We start from the raw sequence: 25,385 nt of genomic DNA on the forward strand, positions 1-25,385 counted from the left end.
CTCTCTTTTGTTTGTTTTTTTTTTTTTGCGCCCCCCCCCCCCCCCCCCGAAAAGCTTAGTTCACCTCTCTTTTGTGCATGATTAGCTGCTCCTGGAACAGTGAGGTTTCTTAAATGTAGAAAAACCTTAGATTCTTCCCTAGCTAAAACTTGATGTAGGATGTCGGGCTGCTTCTTTTTGAATCTCTTCCTGAAAATGTCTACTGGACATTTATCCCTTCTGGGAAGATAGGACAGGCTGTGAAGGTACTACGGGAAACTTGTGGCTTTAGGAACAGCAGTGTTGATCTTTGTAATCAGCTACTTCTTGATCTCTTTCTCATGGAGCAGCCATTGTTCTGACATTCTGTATATTCCAGACATCTGTGGTCCTCCCATCCCCCAAAGTATGCAAGTGGTGAATGGAAAGAGGCTGGGCTGGTATGCTGAGGTCGATGGACGGAAATCAAGGAGGGGTTTTAGTAAAACAGGATCTTTATGTGCTGAGACTATAGTAAAGGCAAAGACGAGAAAACTACCTGAAAGAGTATTGGGGTTTTCTTGATAGTAAGTTTGGACACACCAGAGAGCAATTTACCAATTATGATTTTGCTTCTGAATGACAAAAAGGTACTACTTCAAGGCTTTAAAACAGCACAAAGGGCAAAACTTACTGATGTTTATTGGGCTAAGTTATTATGTGAATTTCAAGTGACTGACAGTCCAGGAACCTAATGTTAATCTTGTACTTTGAATAAAAAGGTGCTGACAGCTGCAGGTATGTGGCTACTGGGTTGATTGCCTAATGTCTGGTACTGTTGAAAATTAGGCTACTTAGGTGTTAAGATCAGGCTTTAAGGGTCTCTAAATTCAGCCATTTGGTATAAAATCATGTTGAGTGTCTTGCTGTTCTGGGGTTGTTCTAAAGAAATGTCATATTTGCTTGGCTGTTAGTTCGCATATTTTCTGTTTAGGTATAAACTGATTGGTGTGGGAATGTTCATGTTGGTCTGCGTGGCTGATCATTTCAAAGAGTCTGGGGGAGAAATAAGTAAAAACATGCTGATGGAAAGGACAATGCAATGCACAATAGCTTCTAAAAGCAAGGATTTAATACCAAGTAAAGCTTGATTGAGAAAGTTCTTCAAATGTTGTTACAGCCTTAGTAAACCAAGCTTCCTTTTTCTTGCCTAAGCAATAAATAGGCTGGGCTGCTTGCTTGATATATAGACTACCATGAACTAGTGTTTTGCTTTGACTATGTGGTGTGTCAGTAACTGGCTTATCATATCTTGGTCACGAAGCCTGGTTGCCCTTCAGACGTATGGTTTCTTTGTGAAATGAATGTTGGTTTTTCATCACCAGAAACTTGAGTTTAACTCTTCAGAACATGATACCTCAGAAAGTTAATTCAGATGTAAAGACAAGTTAGTACGAGTGGCCTTCTTAACTAATTTTGCAGTATTTTGCAGGGTGGAAAGGGAAGTAGCAAGCTTCAGTCTTATAAACTGAAATCTGAATGTGCAGTCTGAAACTCCTGGATAAGAATGTTTCTGCAAAATATTGTCTAGTAGGCAGACTACTGTGCAAATACAGCAGTAGTCAAAATCACTCATGTTAATTCATAGCTAAAGCTGGTAATGCAGGGCTTGTAGTGATCATGCAGTTGCTTGCAGCAAAACTTGTTCTGGGACTCTGGCAGGCTGCATACCATGGCAGGAAAATCAGGACTGGCCTTGCTTATCTTGAACATCGTACTTCATGAAGCCTGATAAAACTCTGAGAAACTGTGCAGGCAGTTGGGACTTGTCTTTGGGTCCTCACAGCATGCATTTGCAAGCTCTGAGCCCCCTGCCTTTCTGGGTGACTGTGTGGTAACTTAGAAACAGCACTGCATTAACTCTGCAAAATTCTGCAAACTACTTGGCAGTAAGTATTGCATGTGACTTTTCTTGTCACTTTAGATAAAATTATTGTCCTGGTCAGATGGGCAGGGCAGTATTGCTGACTTTTTAGTTGGGCATTGGAAGACTTGTTTTGGGGGTGCTTTGATGTTATGCACCAACTGCATTAGTTAGAGTTGCCAACGTAAAGTAGCCTGACAGTGGTTAACTTTTAATATCCATTTCTGGCACTTGATTCCAAGGTAAAACTTGCTGTAGTCTGTGATCAGGCTTTAGCCCAAGAGGGTAATGTCTTAATATGCTAGTGTTGTGTGGCCTGTGTTGCCTCTCAGAGAAGAAAGGAGCCAGAAAAGTTTTTTGCACTGAAAGGTAACTTCGAGTGTAAGAGGTAACTAATGGAAGTCTTATTCTGGTGTTTTTGTCTGTATGGAACACCAAATTGATGAGGTGAGCAGGTGAAATGTATACCTGTAACTCAACCTGCCCTCCTGAATCTGTTCACTCTGATTTGATGTGAAAGCAAATGTGTCCTATGCTTTTGCTGTATTGGGAAGTATGGGTGCAGATGTTGTTTTACAGCTTCCATTACAGAAGAACTTTTTGTTGATGTTCCAAGTTGCTTTAGGAAACAATGTATGCTGACTGGATTAGTATTGCAGAAGTAAAGTACTTACTGTATTACTTAATACTAAATCGACTCTGGAGCCTTGTTTAATAATTAACTCCCTTAAAGGTTGAAAGAGTTAATTTAGTGTTCTAGGTTGCTGCTTTTAAAAAGGCAGTATGAGCTAGCTGGATCTTAGTAGAGTTGGCAAATGCACGGTGTGCACTGTAAGTATATTTGCTGGAACTAGCATTTCTAGGCTGGCTTACTGTGCTAAATAGACTTTTATAAATTGGAGAAGTTTGCCAGCTCTGCACCAACTGTAGCAAGTAATTCTGTATTGTCCTGGCAACAATTCAGGTGCCCTCCAGTGGCCAGAAATCTTAACATCCTAAAGATGCTGATAAATGCTGTTGCCTTGTCAGGTTGCCTTAATTAAAAGTGAGTTGAAGAAACATCTTAAAATGTTAGACTTCATTAGCATGTTTGTTGCTTAAACAGTACTTTTTGGAGTGTAAGTATGTCTTACTCTAAATACATAGTTATTCTGACAGACAAGCAAAGGCAGCTACTTTCAGATTTGTAAGTATTTTGTGAGTGTCAGTGCAATTATGACTAATCATCCTGGTTTCTTAAACCATGGAGATTCATGTTTAACATCCATGTTCAGGGCTGGCTACATGGCTGCAGCTTAAGAAGAAACTAGATTATGGTTAGATACTTATCGGTTTGGAAGGGAGATTGCTAAATTGTTGTATTAGAGTGGAAATGAACGTTTTAAGTTCTACACAGACAGGATGGAAAGATACTTCTGTAATGCAGTGGCTGTCAACCTTCTTGTGATGTAGGCAATCATGATAAATGACTGCAGAACCATTAAGTACCTTTTTGACACTCAAAGCTAAGTGGGCAGGAAGCTTGAGTGCTGACAGTGGTTTGTTGCTGAACTTTATTAGTGTTAAATGAAGTGTAATGTAGTATTTTAAGTTCTCTAAATGGTCATGATGGCAGCTTTTTTTGTATGTGGCTAGGTAAGACTAAAGAATCATACTTTACCCTGGCTACTGCCATCTCTACTATGGATATCTTACTGAAAGTAGGGGCACATGGACCAAAAGCTGCAAATCAGTGCTAGTTTATTAGGTGGGTGCTGCTGGCAAACTATGCCTTAGCTGCGAACACTTGCTCATGCCTAACTGAGAAAGGCAGGAGTATGCATAATATAGATACCTAACTGTGTCCCACAGATAAGAGGTGGTAACTCTAAGCTGTGATAATAAAACTGTTCTTAATGTTTTGCTCAGCCATGAAGATACTCGTAATGCTGCATGAAACCCTAATTGGAAATGCTTGCTGGTGACCAAAAGATCTCAAAGTAAATCCATTGCTGAACAGAATTGACTTAGTAACTGTTTTGAGGTTACTTGCATGAGTTGGTGGTGCTTAGTTGGTCAAAACAATTATGACATAAGAGTAATTGGGTTGATAATCTTGTTATGAACTTAATGCAAGTTCATAAACTTGAAACTGTCATACCAGTCCTTTTAATACTGAGCTGCAAATTGCTGTTAAAGGATTGATAGGTACATTATGTGGAGAAGATTATTGCTTCTCAAGCTGGATGTGGAACACCTGATTAGTAGTTGAAGCAGTTCCTTGCGTATTGTCTTAAAATTTAAGATTTTCATCAGCTCCTCGCTTGGACAGTGAAGAAGGATATGTAGGTACTTGGAGCCAATCTTGTCTACAAATAAAGTGATAGATTTTGCTAGTGTTGTGGTATACTTGCTAGTGAAAAGCTCTCTTGAACCATTACTTTCAAACATGACCTGGTAATTTCTCTGTCAGCTTGAGCACAGCTGCTGCTTATAGCTCTGGGAAACAACCAGAGTTTTCTGTAGAGGACAAATGAATAGCTGGTGCAGAAAGTAGCTCTCTTTGAGAAGGTAACTTTGTTTTGTTTGCAGATCTCATTAGAAGCTGCTGGTATACTTGCCCATAATTTTGAATATAAAGGATTGTGTTGACAGACCTCTTGCAACTCCTGAATGTTTCTTAAGGTAAAGGGCAGAATAATTGTGCTGTGAATCCAAACACTAACTTCTCTGAATTGACAAGATCCAGTGTTGTAAGGTTTCAGCTGCTAGAGTATAAGTATGGTTTTAAGTAGCAAAGAGTATGGGACTATGTGAAAAGGTGTGGTCTTCACACTGCATGGTATGCCCAGCCATGTGACACTGGCAGCCTTAGGCTCTGACTAGCATTAAACAAAATTCTGTAGGGCACCACTGATAGTTGTAAGAAATTACAGTGGTAGGCTAACTGCTACCAAGTACCTTCTGACCTCTCTAGGTGTCCTATTAATATGTAATATCCACCAAAGTTGCTCTAAAATGTCCTAAAGAGTAAAGTAGTGTGCATCAAAGGTATTAGAGAACCTTTATATGATATTGTCAGCTTCATTTTTGGGGAGGCTTCCCGGAAGGTTCTAAAATTTGAAAGTTCATCTCTTAGAATGATTGTGCAGATCAGTGCCCAGGTGAACTTTATTACTTTTTTAGTAACTCACCTGATGTGAGTGTTCTGAATTCTCCCACAGGTTCTCATCATTTTATAATTAGTTACCTCAAGTATTTGTTGGCTGACCATGGCTCTCAGACCAATGTTAACTGTTGCTTTATTGAAACTTCTAACGGGTTGTTTTTAAAAGGGTACTTAAAACCTTAGTACTTGTGAAGACCCTGACTAATTGCACAAGCTGTTAGTGCCTAAATGCTGTGTTAGTTGCTCAAAGTGCCATGTTTCAGTGACACTCGATGCCAGCAGCTGAAAGAGATCCCATCTGGCAGTGAACACTCACCAAGTCCATTTCTGACACATTTTGTTACTTGAACTTTTGGTTAGTGGCTAAAGTTGCTCTTTGGTGAACAATTAAAACTACCTATGTTCTGGGTGCCATTCTGTACTTAGGATGAGCAAAACAAAATGTGGATCTTACTACCCTTATGTTAGTCTCAACTGCACTTGAAATTTAATGAGTTGTCACACTTGATCATTTGGCAAGCTGGCTTGAAAGTGTGATTCATTACTAGCCTGCTGTCCCTTTTGGGAAGAAGGGGCCAGGTGAGTGTCCTGTAGTATCAGAACACTCTGTAGTGCTCCAGTCCTAAATGGAAGTGAATTGTGGTAGAATGGAGCCTTAGAGCTGTGTTGTAAAGTTCTTGTGGCCTGTTTTCCTCCCCTCTGCATGTGTGCTTAAGGCTGCATGGATTCAAAGATGAACCTCAAGTTTTCTGACCTTATAACCGGAGTCTTTCCCTTCACTAGACATTTTTTGAGGAATAAATCCTTTTAATACAGCTAACCCAATGTTTAAGGCTAGTCAAGACTACCAGATGCCTGCACTTCAGTTCCATTAAGTAGTTGTAATCAACTTAGAGAAGTCTAGCAAGAACAGAAATATTTGCATGCTGTTTGCTTTAGGTAATAAGCATGTGAATAGAAACTCTACTCTGTGCTCTTAATTGGTCTTAGATTGCTGAGATGACTGAAAATAGACAGGCATTAACACTTTGTTTTGTGATGTGGCATCAAATGAACTCTTATTAAAGAAAAAAAACAACTTACAAAAGCTAGTGTAGAGAAGCTCTTCTACCTTTATGTTATGGGAGGGAGTTCTTAGATAATTTCTAAGGCAGAAGACAAAGGCTGGAAAGCCAGAACAATTGATGTAATAGCAAACTGGGATGCCTGAAGGAAAAAAGAAATGATGTGGAAATGAAGCAGCAGAAAACCAGTGGCTGAAAGCAGAGGTCACTTGTAGTGAGCATTGGCATATCTGTGTGTGTGCTGTCAAATACCCTTCTTCCACTTCAATTCTGTGGATTATCTGAGCTAGCTTGTTGCCTCTTTCAGGATATATTAAGGATATTTAAAGCTTGGAAGCTGCAACCTGTTAACCTTTGAGATCAGTAAAGCAGATAGTATTCAGGTTTCTTAATTTCCTAATGTTTGATAGGAGAAACAGATCTTAGACTTTCAGGTCTTATTATTTTTAAAGAACAACATTAAACTGTTGTATGTTCTGGGTTCAGAGTCAAACTTGCTGTGATCTGATTAGCTAAATCTAAAATAGAACGTATTGCTGTTTGCAAGGCATCTTCTGATGCCTGCAGAAAGGTAGTAGAATGCATTGCCTGAAGTATACTAGCTTGGATAAATTAAAGTTGGATGGATTACATAGGATACTGAGTTTATCACTGGTGTTAAGTATTCTTGCTTAGTGGTTGGAGGGGATGATGTTAAGCAAATGTCGCTTGAGGAAATGACCAGAGCAGTTTTGTCATGAGTTAAAGTTTGAGTTTGTTCTGTTGCAGTCTAGAATCAGTAAGCTGGATTTCACTGTGGGCATGTGCTGTGGCATGCAGGTTAAGATTATTGGTAGCTCTTAATTTTCAACAGAACTACTGAAATAGTTGAAGTTGCTGCATCTTGGCATAACACTTAAATATAGTAATGCTGCTCTACCTCTTGCCATGGCATTTCTTCTGAGGTGGTAGTGAAGGCTACAGATGAGTGTTTCTATCATCTAACCCAAAAGAAGATAGAAATGTTTTAGAGCTGTAAGAACCCATGGTGGGTTGGTGGTTGTTTTTTTTTTTCCTTTTAGAGTTGGCTCTATGGTTTGACTTGTTTCCTTTTGATGTTACATATTGTATAAATTACTTCCATTTACTTAGGATATCTTCAAATGGCGCATGACAAGATATTTTTACCCTGTATTAAATATCAGCCTGCTGAAAGCAGAAGGAAGCCTGACATTAATAAGAAAAATGTGAAGTTTTATATTCTGATTCATGGTAGAGATAATAAGGTAAACCTGAACTTTACTGTCTCCAAAAATATCCAAGTTGTCCATTGCTTTGTTTAATGTGATAATTTATAGCCCTGAACCATTATTTGAGAGCCATTTTTCAATGAGTTTCATAGTAGTTCTTGTCCATCCAGGTCCTTAAAACTGCTGGTGTGAGGAAGGATTTGAAAAATTGAATTTCTTAATCCAGAAGTCAGTACTGGTGAGCGACTAATTTCACAATAATCAAGGCCCTCTAATGCTTGCATACAACTTTAACTTCAAAATAATCTGCACTCACTGCATACAGCTGTTCCTTTCAGAGTGGACAAGGTGACTGAGGACTGCAAATGCTGCTACTTTAGACAGAATATGGGAATGCTGTTCAGTACTTGTTTTGTGGATATGGAATGTATTTAAGGAAAACTGTTGTATTTAATCCTGTGTGGTACTGTTGCACAAGAATTAAATTTTTTTAAATGCATATCTTCAGAGTGAAACTGAAGCATTCTATCTGTTCCTACTTTGAAATAAAGTATCTTCTGTTCATTGTGTAGAAAAATTGTAAAACCCAACTGTCATTCCTACAGCAAGCTTCTGAAATCCCTTAAAATATACAACACAAACTGTACTTTCAGGACTTCTTGCCAATCTTACGTGATACATGAAGGGCTGCCAAAATTACTTACAGTGCATACTTTACCCCAGAGCTTGATAGAAGCCAGATAAAAATCCTTGAAGTTAAGTTTAGTTTAGAATATCTGGGAGGATATGGGAGAGAGGTCTCTATCCCCATTTGGATAAGGAGTAATTAGAAGTTTACAACAGATCTCTGGTGGTAAAAATTCTTGAATTTGTTTAACCTTTGAAGATAGAAAATGAGTTTCCTAAATTGAGACCTACAAGGCAAATGACATTCCTTTTAACTTCCCAGGTTACCTTGCTGCTTAATCCAAAACTCGAATTGTCTAAGTTAGAAACTGAATGCAAATACCCTGAATCATTACTTTCCACAAGTACCATCCTTGTCCATCATCTGTGGATAGGCAATCTGTAAATTGGGTTTTACAGGTCACCTGTAACTTCTCCCTCCATCACTCCCTCTCAAATTGTAGCTGCCATGTTTTCTGCAGCTAGACAAAGACTTTGGCTTTTTTTTTTTAAGTTAGTAGGCAGGTATAAACTGATTATAGGCCTCCCTGTTTGAAGGAAGAAAAATAACTTCTTTTAGGCTTCCTGTTAATCGGTTTAGTGCTATTCCTAATGAATATTAAAGTGACTATCTCAGTTGGATCATGTCTTTATAAGAATTAGGTTTGCCTGTTGCAAGAGTGCTTATAGCTTTGGGGTAGGTTAGACCAAAAATTGCTTAAGGACACAAGTCAGCCACTTGTGCCGTGAAAGCTTCTCTGATGTTTCTACTGTCAGTATTGTCTTAAATAATTTCCCCCTGCCCTGCTTCCTTTTCTAGAAAACAGCAACAACTTCCAGAATAAGATCAAAGGATTTTTTATTTAAAAATCATTAATTGAATGTATTTCCCACATCCTCCACTTGAAAACTAAGGTTATTAGGAAGCTTCTGCTACATTAAGTTCTTAGATTTCTGTTCTTGGGTCATAGGAATGAGTGCTGTAGTCATCTGGTGTTACTAGTTGTACAACCAATGTTGCCTGTATATTTTGGCTACTGAATTTTTGTAAAGCACATACACAGGCAACATCACTGGCAGGCAGCTGCCTGAAACAAGATCAGTTATAAAATTAGACCCAACAAATGCTTCCAGTAACACCTTGATAATGGTTGCAATAACTTCGGAGCACTTGGAGAAAAACTATTTTCCAGTGCAGGTACTTCTCACTTCTGTGTAGATGATACATGTTTTTAACTGCTGTAACTGTCACAGGAAGATTAAGATATGCTTGTTCAATGTAAGAAAATGCATCACTCAGCACTGATGGCTAATGTACAGATGCAGTTGCTTGGCCTGTCCTAGATGAGACGTAGAGATGTATGAGAACATGGTTAGTAGATGTGTTCCCTGTAAATAGATTGTGGTGATTGCATGTATCAGTCTTGATTTCTCATACAAGGTTTAGTAACATGGTGCTCTCAAGCAAAAGATTTCTGGAAGACTTGCAAACTTTTAAGTTTGACTTGCTTTACAAAGGGAAGGAGTCTGCTTATCAGATCAGTCAGGTATAATCTGAGTCAATCTTAGTGAAGAGATTCTATTAAGATTAAAGCAGTAACCTTGAAAGAAGACGGACACATTTTTATTTAATACAAGCTGCAAATATGAGCTGTTCTGTAGGCTAACAAACTGGTTTAGCTGACAGTGAAAATAGGTTTATGTTGGATAAACTGTAGCAGAGGTGCAAATGTACTGTAGTCTTGATATACCAGGCAGGTAAATGTCAGGCTGATACTCCCTCCCCTAGATAGGCTATTCTCATAGTTCTTGTCCTCTGTAAGACAGAGTAGAAGTAAACAGTTCACTGTGCTCTGTCCTAATGGAGTTTAACAGCTTTAGAAAGAAAATTATCTAGGTTTTACCAAAGCTGTTCAGAATTACCGTTCAGATTTGAGAAATGGTGTGGGCTTGTTTACTACTTTGGCATGTGCCTAACTCTTCTCCAAAATCCAAAGTTAATACCCAAGTTTTATTCATCATCAAAATACTCTTTCATTCCTGTGAAAACCAAGAAATTTGAATAGTCTTCTGTAGTAACTTGAAACTATTAGCTCATAAGCCTGCTAAGCTTGCAGAACTCTTTCTCAGTTTTTTTAGAATTCAAATGTGAAGTTGGGACTGATGGTACACAATACAGTCTAGTGCAATGTCTTGCATTGCTCTTCAGATATGTTAAAAAAAAAAACAAACCCCAACCTCCATTTAAACCCAAAGCCGATGCTTGCTAAACAAGTGGGTAGTGTCATGGGGGAGGAGGTGGTTTTTAAGAAGTTAACAGCCTGTAAATCCTGGCAGTACCTCTGTATGAACTTCTGTATAACATGACATTTTTCAAAATTCAGACTTGACTTCTGAGTACCAGGTAGTCTTTAGAAATAGCGAGGTTTACAGGAGCTTGCTGTTATGCTGAAGTTTGTAAAGTATACCGAGTCCTTCTGTCTCTTCTTGATGGTTAAGATCTGTATTACTGACCTTGACAATGTAATGTCACTAGTCATGTGTCCTCCGATCAATTTGAATAGCTCGATTTAAAGGAGCTGGTATATGCTTCATGGTTGAAGACTACAACCTTAGTTATCTTTGCAGGAGTGCTTTTTTAAATTTTGTTTCTACTCTCCCACCACCTCACCCCCACCCTGCATGTATTGATCCAGTTTCTGTCAGGAAGATGAACGTGGATATTTGTACCTAGTCTGGATTTGCTACTTTTGTAAGTTTAGTGGTTAACCTTGTCAGTGACACACAGGAAGACAAAGTCAGCAGCTTGTTTGGACTTGGTTTACCCCCTTGTAAAATGGGAAGAGAATGGGAAGGAAAATATGGGAGAACATTCAGTTATAGAAACGTTAAAACCAAACAGCATGTACCCTTTTTCCCTGGCTACCTTTGGTCTGTGGTTATTTTGAACTCTAAGGATTAAAACCAATTTCCCATCTAAGTAAAAAAAATGCTACCTGGAATTGTTGAGTGGTTACAGGTGTATGAAATGCAGATTAGGATGTTAGAAACTAAGCTGCAGCTAGCAGGCTGATCTAAGGTCAGCATTTCAAAGACCGAATATCTGATTGATAATGCACTTCTGAACACTTAAATCAGCATTCTTCATTGCTATTTTGTAGATGTTCTTCAGCTTTATTTTGGAATAGTGTTGCAGTTCAGTGGCTAGTCTGGTCTGTTGGATTGTACCTAATGGTACAGCTACTCTCCTGATATCTTCAGGCTGCTGAAATTGAAACAACCATTTCAGAATGCAGTTGCTGTAAGGCATCTTCCTTCATTTGTGCAGAATTCAACAGTGGAAGGAAATTATAAATGTTGTTCCCAAGCATATTTTAATCTGAGGTGGTAGTAAATATCTCAAGACATAGTCAGTGCTCTTGACTGGTTCATCTACCAGTATGTTAACTTCAAAACTAGTTTGGTGATCATTTTTATTAGCAGCCTGCTGATAGGAGGAAACAGGAACAGTTAGAATAAAAATAGATCATCTTTTATGCTAAGCATATTGTGAATTGCATATAGCAGCTAGATCTTGCCCAGTTTTCTGTTGGAAATGTCGCGTCTGACTTACAGCGAGGACTACAGGGAACAAAGATAGGCTTTTTACTTTTAGTGCTATCCCACTTCTTTCTGTTTGGAAGGTGTTACTGGGGTTGACAAAGTAATGCATAAGACCTGCGGGGAGCTATCAAGCTTTTGTTCAGGCGCTTCTTCCAACTTAGAGACTCAGGAGAATTTTTGTATTAATGGTGAACTGACAGCATGACTTAAGATTTTCCTTCCCCTTACCACTGCTACTCCCAAACTCCTAACAGCATATTGGAAGAATCCAGTGTTTAAGGAACTGGGAAAAAATGGTTGTATTGTCAGTGCATCCTCCATGCAGATTGTGAGGAGTAGGCTCTGAGTTGGCTAGTTTCTTCTAGGCTGTGGAGTAGGGACCGGTTTAGGAACCTAAGTGTTTCCAACTGCATAGTGCAGGTTACTTACAGTATGTTGTGTTACATCTTAAATCAGCTCAATGCTGCTTATCTGCTGCAGATGCAGATCTACTGTCCATTTTGAAAGAGCCAGGGAAGGGTTGCTGCCAAAAGTTGTGGGAGTGCAGAGTCAGGACAAACAGCACTGGCATTTGTACAGCAAAGTAACGAGATTCCTCAGGAGCTGCTGGAGTATCCTGCAGCTGGCTCAGAGACAGTGAAATATAAGCTTGCCTCAGAATTGCCTAACTTATTCAGTGAGACTTTTAAAACTGCAGGCCTGTCTTCTGTTTAATTATGATTTTCTAAAAAGTACTCCTGGAGGAAACTCTTAAACTGGGAAATCTGTCTTTACACAAATACATCGTCAAATGGACTTTGTTCTCCTGACACAGTACTGCAAACCTGTCCTCTAAAGAGATTAGTGGCTTGCCTTTACTTCATTGTCTAGGAATGTTTTGATCAGCATAGCTCTAACACCTAACTGCACATTGAAAGCTGATTGCTGGAAGAGATGGTTTTGCTCGCTGCACTAGTTACCACTACAAATGTTTCTGCTTGGCTAGCTCCCAGAACAGGCTGTCACCAGCTCTGTGTCTGTGTGCTGGAAACAGTGTTGGACTGTGGGGGGAAGGGGAGCAAATGAAATAAAAGTATGACAGCTTTGAGTGACCCGTTGTGAAGCTGTAGCCTTGAATTTCTCTTTCTGGGTTAGTGAAGAGACAGCTACAGATTTATGGTACAAATACTTCGTACTGCTTGGTGATATCAAATGGAGGTGCATACTGAAGACTTTGATAGGGCATTTGATAATATTTCAGCCTCCTGCCCCCAATTATCTTGGCTGGCTGTGCAAAAAAAAAAAAAGCGAGTTTGGTGACTTCATGTGTGCAACTAAAGGAGAGCATTTGTTTATAAGGCATGTTCAATTTTCAGTTTAACTTCAAGGAAGAGTATTTTTGCATAGGAAGAAACCTTTCTTCTTGTGGTACAGGAAAGGCATAAAGGAGGAGGTTGAATTATAACTCTTTAGGTAGTCTTTGTACCACTGAATAATAGCAGCTTGCCTTAAATGGTCATTTCAGCTTTCCCTGTGAAAATCCATGTTGTAGCCCTGTATCAAGTGGTTTTGCTAGTATCTTAAGAGTAGTTGCTTTTGAGGGAAAGGAGGAAGTCTGACATGTAGCCCATGTCTTTGCGGCATGTCCAAGCTGTGGAATTTAATGTCTGGACTTCTTATGCAAGGATAGAGAAGTAAAAAATGGCTCTATCATGATCAGTCTTCAATTCTTTTTCTCTTCCAGCTTTAAGAGGAGAATATATCTTACATGTAGTTTGCCAGGAAAAGTCTGGGTGACATATCTTTTGGATCTCTGTCCATGGGGGTTTGCTAATTAGCATTTGAATATACTTACTGTAGTAATGAAATGGCAAGATGTGTGAAGTCTTAGTTTGCAATTCTAGTGTTCTAATATGAAATCCTGTCTTACTAGCTCTGATTAGTGTTTAATAAGTTCTCACCTTGCTCTTTTTTTAGGGTCTCTGAAAGGTAGCAGGAAGGAGTTCTGGGAGCACAAGGAACATGGCAACCCAAGGTATATGATGCATTACAATATCTGTTAGAATCTAGCAGTTTTAAATAAAGAGCAGTTAAACTGGCTACTTGCTTCACTTTTTTAACTTTCTAAAGTCACCTGGGTGGAATAATGTCTGCACTACTACAGTAATTAATACCTTACACTGGAACTCAAACCTGCAGACAAGTTTGTCATTGTAAGCATTTTGGGTCCCTTAAGTACAGTCAAGTACATCATCATGGTATATGGAAAAGGGAACCTTTAAGCAGTAGACTAACAATAGCAGTGATTGCTCTGCCTGTTAGTTGGGCTTATAGATGTCTGCACTGGTTTGACATAAAGCCTCAGTTTAAAAATGCTGTCTCGCTTGCAGTGCTACCTCTGCTGGGTTGAGGTAGTTATTTATAACAGTTTATTTTTGTTTAAAACCTGTGTGATCTCTTGAAGGATTAATACATGCTGGAGTAATTGAACTAAACTTAATTGTTCAACAATGATTTCTTACAGCTGACTTGATGGAGTTGGATATGGCAATGGAGCCAGACAGAAAAGCAGCAGTCAGTCACTGGCAGCAACAGTCATATCTGGACTCTGGTATCCATTCCGGTGCCACAACAACTGCTCCCTCCTTGAGTGGCAAGGGAAATCCTGAAGAGGAAGATGTGGACACGACACAAGTGCTGTACGAGTGGGAGCAGGGATTCTCACAGTCCTTTACCCAGGAGCAAGTTGCTGGTAAGGCCTTTTCTATTACACTGGTTTGCTTAGACACGCAGCTTAACAATACAGAAATGTAAATACCAAATTATTACCTATCTAGAAGATGAGCTTTTTATTCCTAGTTTTGAGGTAATGACTTGCCTTGTTTTTCAGATATTGATGGCCAGTATGCAATGACTAGAGCTCAGAGAGTGCGTGCAGCTATGTTCCCTGAAACACTGGATGAAGGAATGCAAATCCCATCCACACAATTTGATGCTGCTCATCCAACTAATGTGCAACGCCTGGCTGAGCCATCCCAGATGTTAAAACATGCTGTTGTTAATTTGATAAATTACCAAGATGATGCAGAACTTGCAACTCGTGCAATCCCAGAACTGACCAAACTGTTGAATGATGAGGACCAGGTAAGCATTTTCTTTGCCTCAGCATAGCTTGCTTGTGGGGCTGCTTCAATGACCTTAAAACTAAAAGCTTTCTTCAAATATTTCTGTAGGTGGTGGTGAACAAGGCTGCAGTTATGGTTCATCAGTTATCCAAAAAGGAAGCGTCTCGCCATGCTATTATGAGATCTCCTCAAATGGTGTCTGCTATTGTACGTACGATGCAAAATACAAATGATGTGGAAACAGCCCGTTGTACTGCAGGTACACTACACAACCTCTCGCATCACCGTGAAGGCTTGTTGGCAATCTTCAAATCAGGAGGCATCCCTGCTTTGGTTAAAATGCTTGGGTATGTGGACTACTAAGATGGTACTTGTGTTTTTTAGTTGGTACTGGTAGGTGCAGGTACTCACAAGGTTTTTTTCCTTCTGTAGGTCTCCAGTGGACTCTGTGCTATTCTATGCTATTACAACTCTTCACAATCTCCTGTTACATCAGGAAGGAGCCAAAATGGCAGTCCGTCTAGCTGGTGGGCTGCAGAAAATGGTTGCCTTGCTTAACAAGACAAATGTCAAATTCTTGGCCATCACAACGGACTGCCTTCAGATCTTAGCATATGGCAATCAAGAAAGTAAGGTAAGTGCCTCTGCTATTGAAGCACTTAACAAGCAAGCTTGCTATGAATGGCCTAACAGTTCCTGTGTACTGACCTCCTTATTCTGAATCTTCAGCCATGTTGGGCTTTTGCCAGTCAGTCTTGACCTTGCAAGAGGTGAGAGATGCAGGAATTATTTTGCGGAAATGCAGTCGTGCTATAGTGAGACTGCAAAACTTACGGACCACACCAGCAGATATGAACAGGTTTTTTTAGACATCTGTAACCTATGGTGGGTGTAAGCCAGCAACAATTACTATCTACTGACATGCACAGGAAGTGACAGATAAATATTGTTTTTGCTGTCTTTCAGCTGATTATTCTGGCAAGTGGTGGACCCCAGGCTCTAGTAAACATAATGAGGACCTATACTTACGAGAAACTATTGTGGACCACAAGTAGGGTGCTGAAGGTGTTGTCAGTCTGCTCCAGCAACAAACCTGCTATTGTTGAGGCTGGTAAGTACCTTGTACCCACAGTAACTTAAAAAGCTATACAGTACTTCAATGTACGTTCCACACAAGAATAGAAACTGCTAGCATCAAAAATTGAACTTGCATTGGTCCTTCAGTCCATAACTAGTTTTGGAGGCCTTTAAAACAGACTGCCTTTTATACTTCTGTATACTAAGTAAGTCTGTGATGTTGTTAGCTGGGTGGCTGAGCATTGTCAGAATGGTCCCCTTAGAATACGCATACGTTTAACAAGACCCAGTGTCACAAAGAGAATATCAGGGTTTTTCTTCTGTGTGATGAAGAGTTAGGGCCTAGCCATATTACGTTACTAATGCCAAGAAGGATCTAGAAGCTTGTGAGATATGCAGTCAGACTTCAAGGAAGAGAAGGACCTGACTGTTCACAAGATGAGCATCTGAGTAATGGTGTCAAATTTGTACCATTTTCAGGTGGGATGCAAGCTTTGGGACTCCACCTCACAGATCCAAGCCAGCGTCTTGTCCAGAACTGTCTCTGGACTCTGAGGAATCTGTCGGATGCTGCAACAAAGCAGGTAAATGGCTCTTCTAAGGGATCGGGATCAAAAGCCAACATAGTGGAAGAGGAGAGAGACTAAATTTTTCTTCCCTCTTTTTTGCAGGAGGGTATGGAAGGCCTTCTAGGAACTCTTGTTCAGCTTTTAGGATCAGATGATATTAATGTTGTGACTTGTGCTGCTGGCATTCTTTCTAATCTTACCTGCAACAATTACAAGAACAAGATGATGGTGTGCCAGGTTGGTGGCATTGAGGCTCTTGTGCGCACAGTTCTCCGGGCTGGAGACAGGGAAGACATCACAGAACCTGCTATTTGTGCGCTCCGTCACCTCACCAGCAGACATCAAGAAGCTGAGATGGCTCAAAATGCAGTACGTCTCCATTATGGACTCCCAGTGGTGGTTAAACTGTTGCACCCACCATCACACTGGCCTTTGATCAAGGTAAATAATGGTTAGCAGTTTTCAGCATAGAAACGCCTGCTTTTTTTAATGTAACTTTAACTGTGAAAAATACTTTGTTTCCAAGGTGTTGGGGAGTGTAATTTGTCTGATGGGAAAGTTGCTCCAATTGAGCAACTTAGTGTTGTCTCCTAGAGGTTTAAGCATTTGGGATCAACTGATGAAAAAAAAGGAATCTCTTAACAGCAAGCACACCAGTCATGCTCTTTTATTCCCCACCCCCTTTCTTAATTGTAGGCTACTGTCGGTTTGATCCGCAATCTGGCACTCTGTCCTGCAAACCATGCTCCACTGCGCGAGCAAGGTGCTATTCCAAGGCTAGTTCAGTTGCTGGTTAGAGCACATCAAGATACCCAGCGACGTACTTCTATGGGTGGGACACAACAGCAGTTTGTGGTAAGTGGCCACCGCTAACTGAAGTTATGTGTAAAACTTGTCTCCAAAACTCTTAATTTGTCAGTGGGCCTCAGCCATGTATTTGTCTAAATAGCTGTTGTCTTATCACTTGCTCCAATTCATGTTACTCTCTTGGCGTGCTGATAATTCTGTCTGGGCAGACCTGAAGTTTTTCTTAAACAAGAATACCAAAACCTAGGTTCTTGGTTTACTAAGAACCTCTTGAGCATTTAATTCTGGATGCTATAGATCACAGAAATACTGGTTTTGCCTACTCTGGCAAGGCAAGTAGCCTCTCTGGCAAGGAAACCAGAACTGCCTCATCCTTCTCAGAAGTATGGGTTTAAGAGTGCTATCACACCTTATTATGTATTTTCAAGGGTGCTTAGAGTTGTAAAAGTTGTACAGGCTCTATACTTGTTACCTGTTTGGGTACCAGGTCAGTGTGGCAAGATCAGTCTTGATTTCCCCCCTCTGCCCCCATTAAACACATTAACAAAGGGAAAGTTGCCTTAGCATGGGTAAATGGAAGCAGTACCTACTAGTACAGGAGTGTAGTTAATACTTGCAGAGGCAGGAGGGGGCCTCTTTGTTACTGATAACCAGTTTCAAATGCAGTAAACTGCCAAGCTAATCCAGCTTGGGGGGAAAAGAGACAGTGTTGTCAGACATGAAGTTCATAATGAACTGAAATTAAAATGAGACCACTGGGAGGAGTTCCACTGAGATGCTTCACTTGCTGAATTTAGTTGGATAAACTGGGCCAACTCCTAGCAGGATTGGATGTTAAGTTTGAAGGCCAGCAGTAGATAGTGGATATGAGCCCTGTTGGGGGAAGGGGTTACGTGCAGGGGACAAGTTTGGTTGGGTTGTTGACAGGCTGATCAGCTTTTTGTCAGTCATTTTAGAAGATAGCATGCAATATCTCAATTTCAAAAAACGCCTTTTCTTTTCTTAACTAGGAGGGTGTGCGTATGGAAGAAATTGTCGAGGGCTGCACTGGAGCCCTGCATATTCTTGCACGTGATGTTCATAATCGAATCGTAATCAGGGGTCTAAATACAATTCCGCTATTTGTGCAGGTAAGCAAGAGCTCAAGACAATGCCATAGCACATACTAGGAAAACTGGTAAAATGGCTCTTATGCTTCCTTGGTAGGACTACTAAGTCAGATTGTGCTGAGGAGCTTGTTTCAAGTAGAAGAGCTAAAGAACCCCTTGTGTTTTGGTTGCAGTTGTTGTACTCTCCCATTGAGAATATCCAGAGAGTAGCTGCTGGTGTACTTTGTGAACTGGCTCAAGACAAGGAAGCAGCTGAAGCAATTGAAGCTGAAGGTGCAACTGCCCCTTTAACAGAACTGCTTCATTCTAGGAATGAGGGTGTTGGTAAGTGAACTTGAAAGATAGGTTGCATATTTGTGTTAGAAAAGTTGCTAGAAGACTTGACCTCTACTAAAATCACTCTTGCTTTCAAAAGCAACATATGCAGCTGCAGTGCTGTTCAGAATGTCTGAGGACAAACCACAAGACTATAAGAAGCGACTTTCAGTTGAATTGACAAGCTCTCTGTTCCGGACTGAGCCAATGGCTTGGAACGAGGTGAGTCGTGTCTCTTTGTATTAATGGTTCCTTGGGGAGACTTTATGTTCAGGTCCTGCCTCCTTCCAGTAGTAAAGTGTAGATGCCATCAGTGATACAGGCCCAGCTTTGCATATGGCTGTACCTTCTTTACTCTTGCTACGTATTGAGGTTCAGTGAACCTGTGGCAAGCAGCCTTAGAACTGCTTCTTCCCTTGCAGATAGGAAGAGTCCATTCTCGACTGCTGCTAAAGTTTGTAATTCTCATTATGTTTTAGTGTGCAAAGCTCTGTAGAAGAACCTTGTATGCTTCTGTGTTGCTTGTCAGAACCTAATGAACTCTGAATGCAAAAACTGAGGCATGAGTGATAGGAGGGAATCGTAAACATAAAACACATCTTGTAAGGCTTCCATCAAGCAAATGGTGTAGGGCTAGTAATCTTGGGGTGGGAATGCAACTTGTGTTCTCCTTCAGGCTTGAATATGTTTACAGGCTGATTATCACACATTGCCTTTTTTTTTTGTGCTTAAAGGGCTACACAGTGCATTGAGACTGAAAACAAACTGTGTACATGGGGTAGAGGGAAGGTTTCATGAAGTCTCTGTCTTCCCCCAGATTCTTAAGATTCAGGAGCCCAGCTTGTCTTGGCATGTATGTTTTTACTAAATAAAGGAACAGTAGCCCTTGATTTGTACTATTTCAGTGCTTGCTTTTCTGTTTTCCTAAAACCTGTATCTACCACAGTAATGTGAAAAAAAAAAAAAGCTAAAATGGAGTCTCTCTGAGATTGGAGTTACGTAGTTGCACTACGGACAGGCAATTAATTCTGTAATTGTGCAAACTGGGGGAGGTCCTTTCAGAACCCTTAAAAGCTCTATTGCTGGCTCAGGAACCTCTGAACAGCTGACTTGCAGGAGTTGGGGCAGGTGTACCTGAGGGTGAGTGTTCCTAGACCTGCCCCATCTCTTTCATTCCCAAACAGAACCCTCTTTCCAGTGATCTGTGGATTCCTATGCCTAAATCTGGCTGTTGTATATTGGATGCAGATGCTTAGATAAAAAAGGTGTTCCATGTTCACGAAAGTAACATGCTGCAGTGCTCACTGCAGAAGAGTTGCTAAAAAGGGATCTGGGGCAAGCTTCAGAACTTTTTAAACTCAGAATTACTAGCGCTGGCCCCAAAACCTGACATTAAAACTGTTTTGTAACTTTTTGTGTACATCTAGACAGCAGATCTTGGACTTGATATTGGTGCCCAGGGAGAACCTCTTGGATACCGCCCAGATGGTATGTCTCTTCTGTTCCCCTTGACTAAACCTAAGTTGGATGAAGTCAAGTCATAGATTTTTAAAGGAGAACCGCAAATGAGTGAAGAGTGAATTAACTCTTCAGCAAGGTATTGCAAACTGACAGGCAGATGGGGAACTGCCAGTTCAAATAACCAGTTTCTGCAACACCACTGGCAGTGCTGAAGTGGGAGCTGTATGAACATGCAAAACTGGTGTCTCTTGTCTGGGTCTTGTGGGAGAATGTCCCGCTGAGCTGTTGTTTCCAGAAATCTTCTACATTCTTTACAAATGGACTTGACAATTCCAATAGTGCAGTTTTTCTTTAAAACAAAAAAGCTGGTATTGAATGTGTTAGTCTGTAAGTGTCTATAGACTTGAATGCAAGCCTATCCCTAAGGATTCTAAGCTATTTTTGACTAGTCTTTCAGAAGCCAGTCCACAGTCTTGGAGCCTGGTTTTGCTGCAGTATTGTTGAATTTTAGTACTGTTGATTGTGCAGACTAATGGCTTGGCTGGAATCTGCTCGTGCTTCTGCCTGCAGTGTGCTTTGTCTGCAGAATCATACTGGAAGGCTGTTTCGAACAATGGAATAGCCATTAAGGGCAGGCCACAGATTGTTTTGAACTTGGCTGAACTAGAAAAAAATTAGATGGCTACAACGATCTTCTCACACACTGATACTTGCAGCTTCTGATGCATCTAACATCTGTTAACATTATGCTTTTTTTCCCTCTGCCACCTTTAACTTTCTTAGATCCTAGCTACCGTTCTTTCCACTCTGGCGGATACGGTCAGGATGCCTTGGGTATGGACCCTATGATGGAACATGAAATGGGTGGCCACCACCCTGGTGCTGACTACCCAGTTGATGGTCTGCCAGATCTTGGCCATGCCCAGGACCTTATGGATGGGCTGCCTCCAGGTGACAGTAATCAGTTGGCCTGGTTCGATACTGACCTGTAAATCATCCTTTAGGTAAGAAGCTCCAACCTTGAATTTAAAAACAAAACAAGAGAAAAAACAGATGACTGGACTGAGGACTTGGTTGGCAGGGAGGGATTGGCTCAATTGGGTGCCACAATAATGAATAAGCACTCTGGAAACACATGATCAGTACACTCCAAACTGACTTCTGCCATGAAGTGTGGAAGTAATTAACTGTAATAATGTCTTGTGCACTGGCTTCATGCAGTCTTGATGTGTTAAAACAGGCCTTTACTTGGGAGCACTGACACCTGTTTTTTTTTCCTCTTTGCAGCTGTATCATCTGAATGAACTTGCATTGATTGGCCTGTAGAGTTGCTGAGAGGGCTCGAGGGGTGGGCTAGTATCTCAGAAAGTGCCTGACACACTAACCAAGCTGAGTTTCCTATGGGAACAATTGAAGTAAACTTTTTGTTCTGGTCCTTTTTGGTCGAGGAGTAATAATACAAATGGATTTTGGGAGTGATTCAAGAAACGAAGAATGCACAAGAATGAATTGCAAGATGGAATTTATCAAACCCTAGCCTTGCTTGTTAAAAATTTATTATTTTTTTTAAATCTCTGTAATGGTACTGACCTTGCTTGCTTTGGAAGTAGCCTTTCTTTTTGCAGTAATTGTTGTTAGTTTTTTTTTAAAGTCTCTCGTAGTATTAAGTTATAGTGAATATGCTACAGCAGTTTCTAATTTTTAAGGATTGAGTAAAGGTGTAGAACACTAATTCATAATCGCTCTAACTGTATTCTGAATAAAGTGTAACATTGTGTAGCCTTTTTGTATAAAAAAACTAGACAAATAGAAATGGTCCAATTAGTTTCCTTTTTAATATGCTTAAAATAAGCAGGTGGATCTATTTCATGTTTTTGATCAAAAACTTTATCTGGGATATGTCTGGGTAGGGGCCAGTAAGAACTGTTTATTTGGAACCTTGTATTGGACAGTTTACCAGTTGCCTTTTATCCCAAAGTTATTGTAGCCTGCTGTGATACAGATGCTTCATGAGAAAAATGCAGTTATAAAATGGTTCAAAATTAAAGTAAACTTTTAATTCACTCTGTGTCAAATTATTTCAGATCAGAAAGTGTATTTGTCTGTTAAAGTTCTCTGAAACTTGTTCTGGACTTGCACACCACCTTCAGTACATCAGAGGAGGAAGCCAGAACTGTTGCCCTTTCATCCTTGGTAAGGAGCAATTACCCTTCAGAGAGCCTCAGCTCCAATGACAAACTGTTCTGAATGGGATCCTCTGAGGGGGCATTCTTTCCCTTGCCCTGCTGCTTTGCTTTGACCCCTTCCTCAGCATGGGGCAGGTCTAGCCAGAGGTGAGGTTACTACCCTTTGTGCCTGGCCTGCCAGCCATGTGCTCACTTCTGGGCTTTAAAAAGTAATAATGGCATATTGCTTCAGCTCACTTCAGATGTGTGCTGTCACTAGGGTCAGATGAAGAGCCTTTGCTCAAACTGTGAGCTGGTTCAGTAGCTGAAACCCAGTTTCAGGTGTCCTCAGTCTTTAGGTACTGTGTGAGGTAGAGAGACAGGAGCTGTGTGTGACTGACTTCTCTGGAGGCAGCACCTGTGTGGGTGGAAGCAGGGAAAGGGGTTCTTAAACTGCTGGCTAATTCATAGACTGTGCACATCTGCATGGTGCAGCTGTCAGCAGCCTCTACTGAGTGCAAATGCTCCCAGGCACCACTTCTTCAGTGCAGCAGTTTGCCAGCAGATCAGAGGGGGTCTTGGCTGCAAAGGATCACAGCTCAAGTTAGGATCCCAAGATGATGAGAGCTGAACAAAACTACAGAATAGACTGCCTCCCCTTTTGCTTGCAGAGCAAAGGCACTGCAGCAGCAGAGGGGCAAGTCTCATCCAGTAATTCAGCCTTGTTCTTCTCACCATGCTCATGCTAGAAGACCAATACTATAAAATACTACCATGTAATAGCCCCTACTTAGCTATTCCCCATTTCTAGTAACTCCAGCTCTAATTCCAGCTGTTAAGCTTATGAAAAATAGATAATGATATTTAAAGTAATGTAAGAAGACAATTCCTGTAAAACATACATGGTGAAATCAGTTTTTTTACCTAGGGGTGGCTGCTTGCCTCCACCTACCCTGGAGGACTGGGCTGTCCAAGAGCAGTCTTGTAGCTGCAATTCTCAGTAAGGCAGGCACCTGTGTGTGTTTGGCAGGTGCGGCAGGAACTTGCAGTGGCTGCTTTGAAAGACAAACATTATGGAAGAAATGATTGAAGTACCAGACTTAGCCATGCTATGCTTGCTCAGGGCACATGGGGAGAAGAATAATTTAATTCTTTACACACTGTGGTATCTGCTAGCTCTAGAGCACCCTTCCTAGAGTATCGACTTTTACTGGGGACAAATGACAAACTTCTAGGCTTGTTGTCTCACCTATTTTCAAAGAGGAGCTCCAGCCATGAGCCTTGGCAGCTGAGAAGGATGCTTCACCAGTGCAGTTTAAGCTCTACAGTGCTAGGCAACAGAGGGGCACGCAGTCTCACAACAAAAGCCCATGCTACTGGGTAAAAACCTGGTAAAATCTATCATCTCTACATGCCACATATACACACAGCCTCTCTGATCACAGGTGTTGGTTCTGGTTACGAGAGGTGATGAATAGTGTCTTGATAAAAAGGTCTTGTTTAGTGCCAGTCATAGGCATGAGGTGACCCCTTAAGATAAACAGCCAAGGCATTCACCTGGTCCAAAAAGAAATGTTCATTTATCAACAGCAGCTTAAAATAGTGAAACACTTTATGTCTATACTGTGAAATAACTATACTATTTATTTAAGTTACACTTTTCAAATTTGCTGTCAAATACTTCAGCTACATCATGTAATGCTAGCAAGGTAAAGGAGTAACCAAGAATTCATCCTTAAAGGGGTTTACAAAAAACAACACCCCAAAACCAGTTTCCCTCCCATCTTGAAGCCTCCCACATTCCACATGTATGCCCATACATGGCTACAGCTCTGCTTGCGAAATTAACTACATCTGCTCCGCTGGTTTGAAGATGTTCCTGCGGGACTGCGGTGCTGAGCAGCATACACAATGTGTGCGTTTTGGTAGGCTGGTCAGAAACGGTTCACTTCGTAGTCTTGATGTTCTCGTGTCCCACCGTTCTCAGAATTTCAAATGCCAAGGAAGCTACAGCAGCATCAGCGTGAGAGCTAGGAATTAAAACCAGTAACATCTATTAGACAGTCTCAGGGGAAAACTTTTTGTTCAAATTCTACATTTGCCTTTATGCTGGAAAATTCTCAATAGCTGTTAACTGCACTGTATACCCCACTTTTCTGTTAAGCAGTAACATGCAACTAGTGAGTCTGCCCTGTAGAACACTTTGTAAACAAATTTCAGCTCAAGTTCACAGTAACTGCTGCCTCACTCAATCTCCTCTGTAAAAAGAAGACATAATTTATCATGCCCCCCATGAATCTACACTCACACACTTCTAGCTTGACAGAAAGATGCGTTCTTCACACACACAGCCCTCTCATTGCAGTGCTGCTCCGCGCAGGAAGGCGGTTCTGCTGAAGGTGTTGTCCACTTCCTGCAAGGAGGACCGACTGCCCCACCACACAGAGTTCTGCAGGTTTGAGATTGCATAGTGGGGCCCTTTGCTTCCTCACCTAAGTTTTTATTATATGTATTTTGCCTAATTTCTCCTGGAAACATGTTTTTTTTTCTAGCATTGGAACAGAGGCTCTAATACATTGCTGCTAGTCCACAGAAACAAGTCTTTTTATTTTTATATAGACTACCATCCCTTACCTTTAGCTTAGAAAGGACATTAGTAGATCAATCTGTAACTTCCTCTGTTGCTGCTAATGATGAACACCTACCGACAGTCCATGCTTTGGGGAACACAGAGCTAGCCAGGAAATCCAAATGAGCAGTCTACACTAGGTAAGCCAATGTCTTAATGAGCAGCAGTTTAAACCAGAAAATTTAGTTATCTGAAACAAATTCATCTTGGCAACTGTCTTCACTGAAAAATAAATAGCTATGATCCCACATTTTAAAGCGTAGATTTGATTCCACATAGCTACTAAGCAGAATGGGTTGGTTATGTGTCAGTCACTCTTACAACTGCCTGCTCTGACTAGCCGAGGATGTATCACAGAGATCGAGTCTGGCAATCCATGGCTGCTACACAGCAGCCAGAGAGCACTGAAAGCAGCTTGCAATCCAAGCAGTGCCCTTCTCTTGGCACATGGCTGCTTGGCTGGTATCTTCCTCCTGCCACGCAGGCAGAGCAAAAGATGAGAAACCTGTCTGTAAAAACTGAGCAAAGCAAAACCACTTCTCTATCACTTCAACCCA

The 25,385-nt window shown here is 40.8% G+C and overlaps 2 protein-coding genes across 4 annotated transcripts in view; one reads left to right on the plus strand and one right to left on the minus strand.

Annotated features, from left to right (window-relative positions):
* CTNNB1 (catenin (cadherin-associated protein), beta 1, 88kDa) overlaps positions 1-22,097 on the plus strand; it is a 23,520-nt gene extending 1,423 nt beyond the window's left edge. For 2 of the 3 annotated variants that reach the window (XM_010566961.1, XM_010566962.1), the window contains exons 2-16: positions 13,549-13,606; positions 14,096-14,323; positions 14,462-14,715; positions 14,805-15,043; positions 15,129-15,330; positions 15,663-15,807; positions 16,254-16,357; positions 16,445-16,783; positions 17,039-17,197; positions 18,160-18,279; positions 18,432-18,582; positions 18,674-18,795; positions 20,001-20,061; positions 20,818-21,038; positions 21,322-22,097. In XM_010566961.1, coding sequence (XP_010565263.1) covers positions 13,594-13,606; positions 14,096-14,323; positions 14,462-14,715; positions 14,805-15,043; positions 15,129-15,330; positions 15,663-15,807; positions 16,254-16,357; positions 16,445-16,783; positions 17,039-17,197; positions 18,160-18,279; positions 18,432-18,582; positions 18,674-18,795; positions 20,001-20,061; positions 20,818-21,026 — 2,346 coding nt within the window. In that variant the 5' untranslated portion in view covers positions 13,549-13,593 and the 3' untranslated portion in view covers positions 21,027-21,038; positions 21,322-22,097. Of the gene's footprint in view, positions 1-7,488; positions 7,562-13,548; positions 13,607-14,095; positions 14,324-14,461; positions 14,716-14,804; positions 15,044-15,128; positions 15,331-15,662; positions 15,808-16,253; positions 16,358-16,444; positions 16,784-17,038; positions 17,198-18,159; positions 18,280-18,431; positions 18,583-18,673; positions 18,796-20,000; positions 20,062-20,817; positions 21,039-21,321 lie in introns of those variants that run through there. The other variant, XM_010566963.1, reaches the window with a different exon arrangement.
* A 2,047-nt stretch (positions 22,098-24,144) lies between these two features.
* LOC104831409 (serine/threonine-protein kinase ULK4-like) overlaps positions 24,145-25,385 on the minus strand; it is a gene marked incomplete at its 5' end in the record, with an annotated part of 190,340 nt that continues 189,099 nt past the window's right edge. The window contains one exon of the mRNA XM_010566968.1: positions 24,145-24,229. Coding sequence (XP_010565270.1) covers positions 24,145-24,229 — 85 coding nt within the window. The remainder of the gene's footprint in view (positions 24,230-25,385) is intronic.

The sequence above is a fragment of the Haliaeetus leucocephalus genome, unplaced genomic scaffold (assembly GCF_000737465.1).
Source record: "Haliaeetus leucocephalus isolate CR32 unplaced genomic scaffold, Haliaeetus_leucocephalus-4.0 Scaffold222, whole genome shotgun sequence".
Lineage (NCBI taxonomy): Eukaryota > Metazoa > Chordata > Aves > Accipitriformes > Accipitridae > Haliaeetus > Haliaeetus leucocephalus.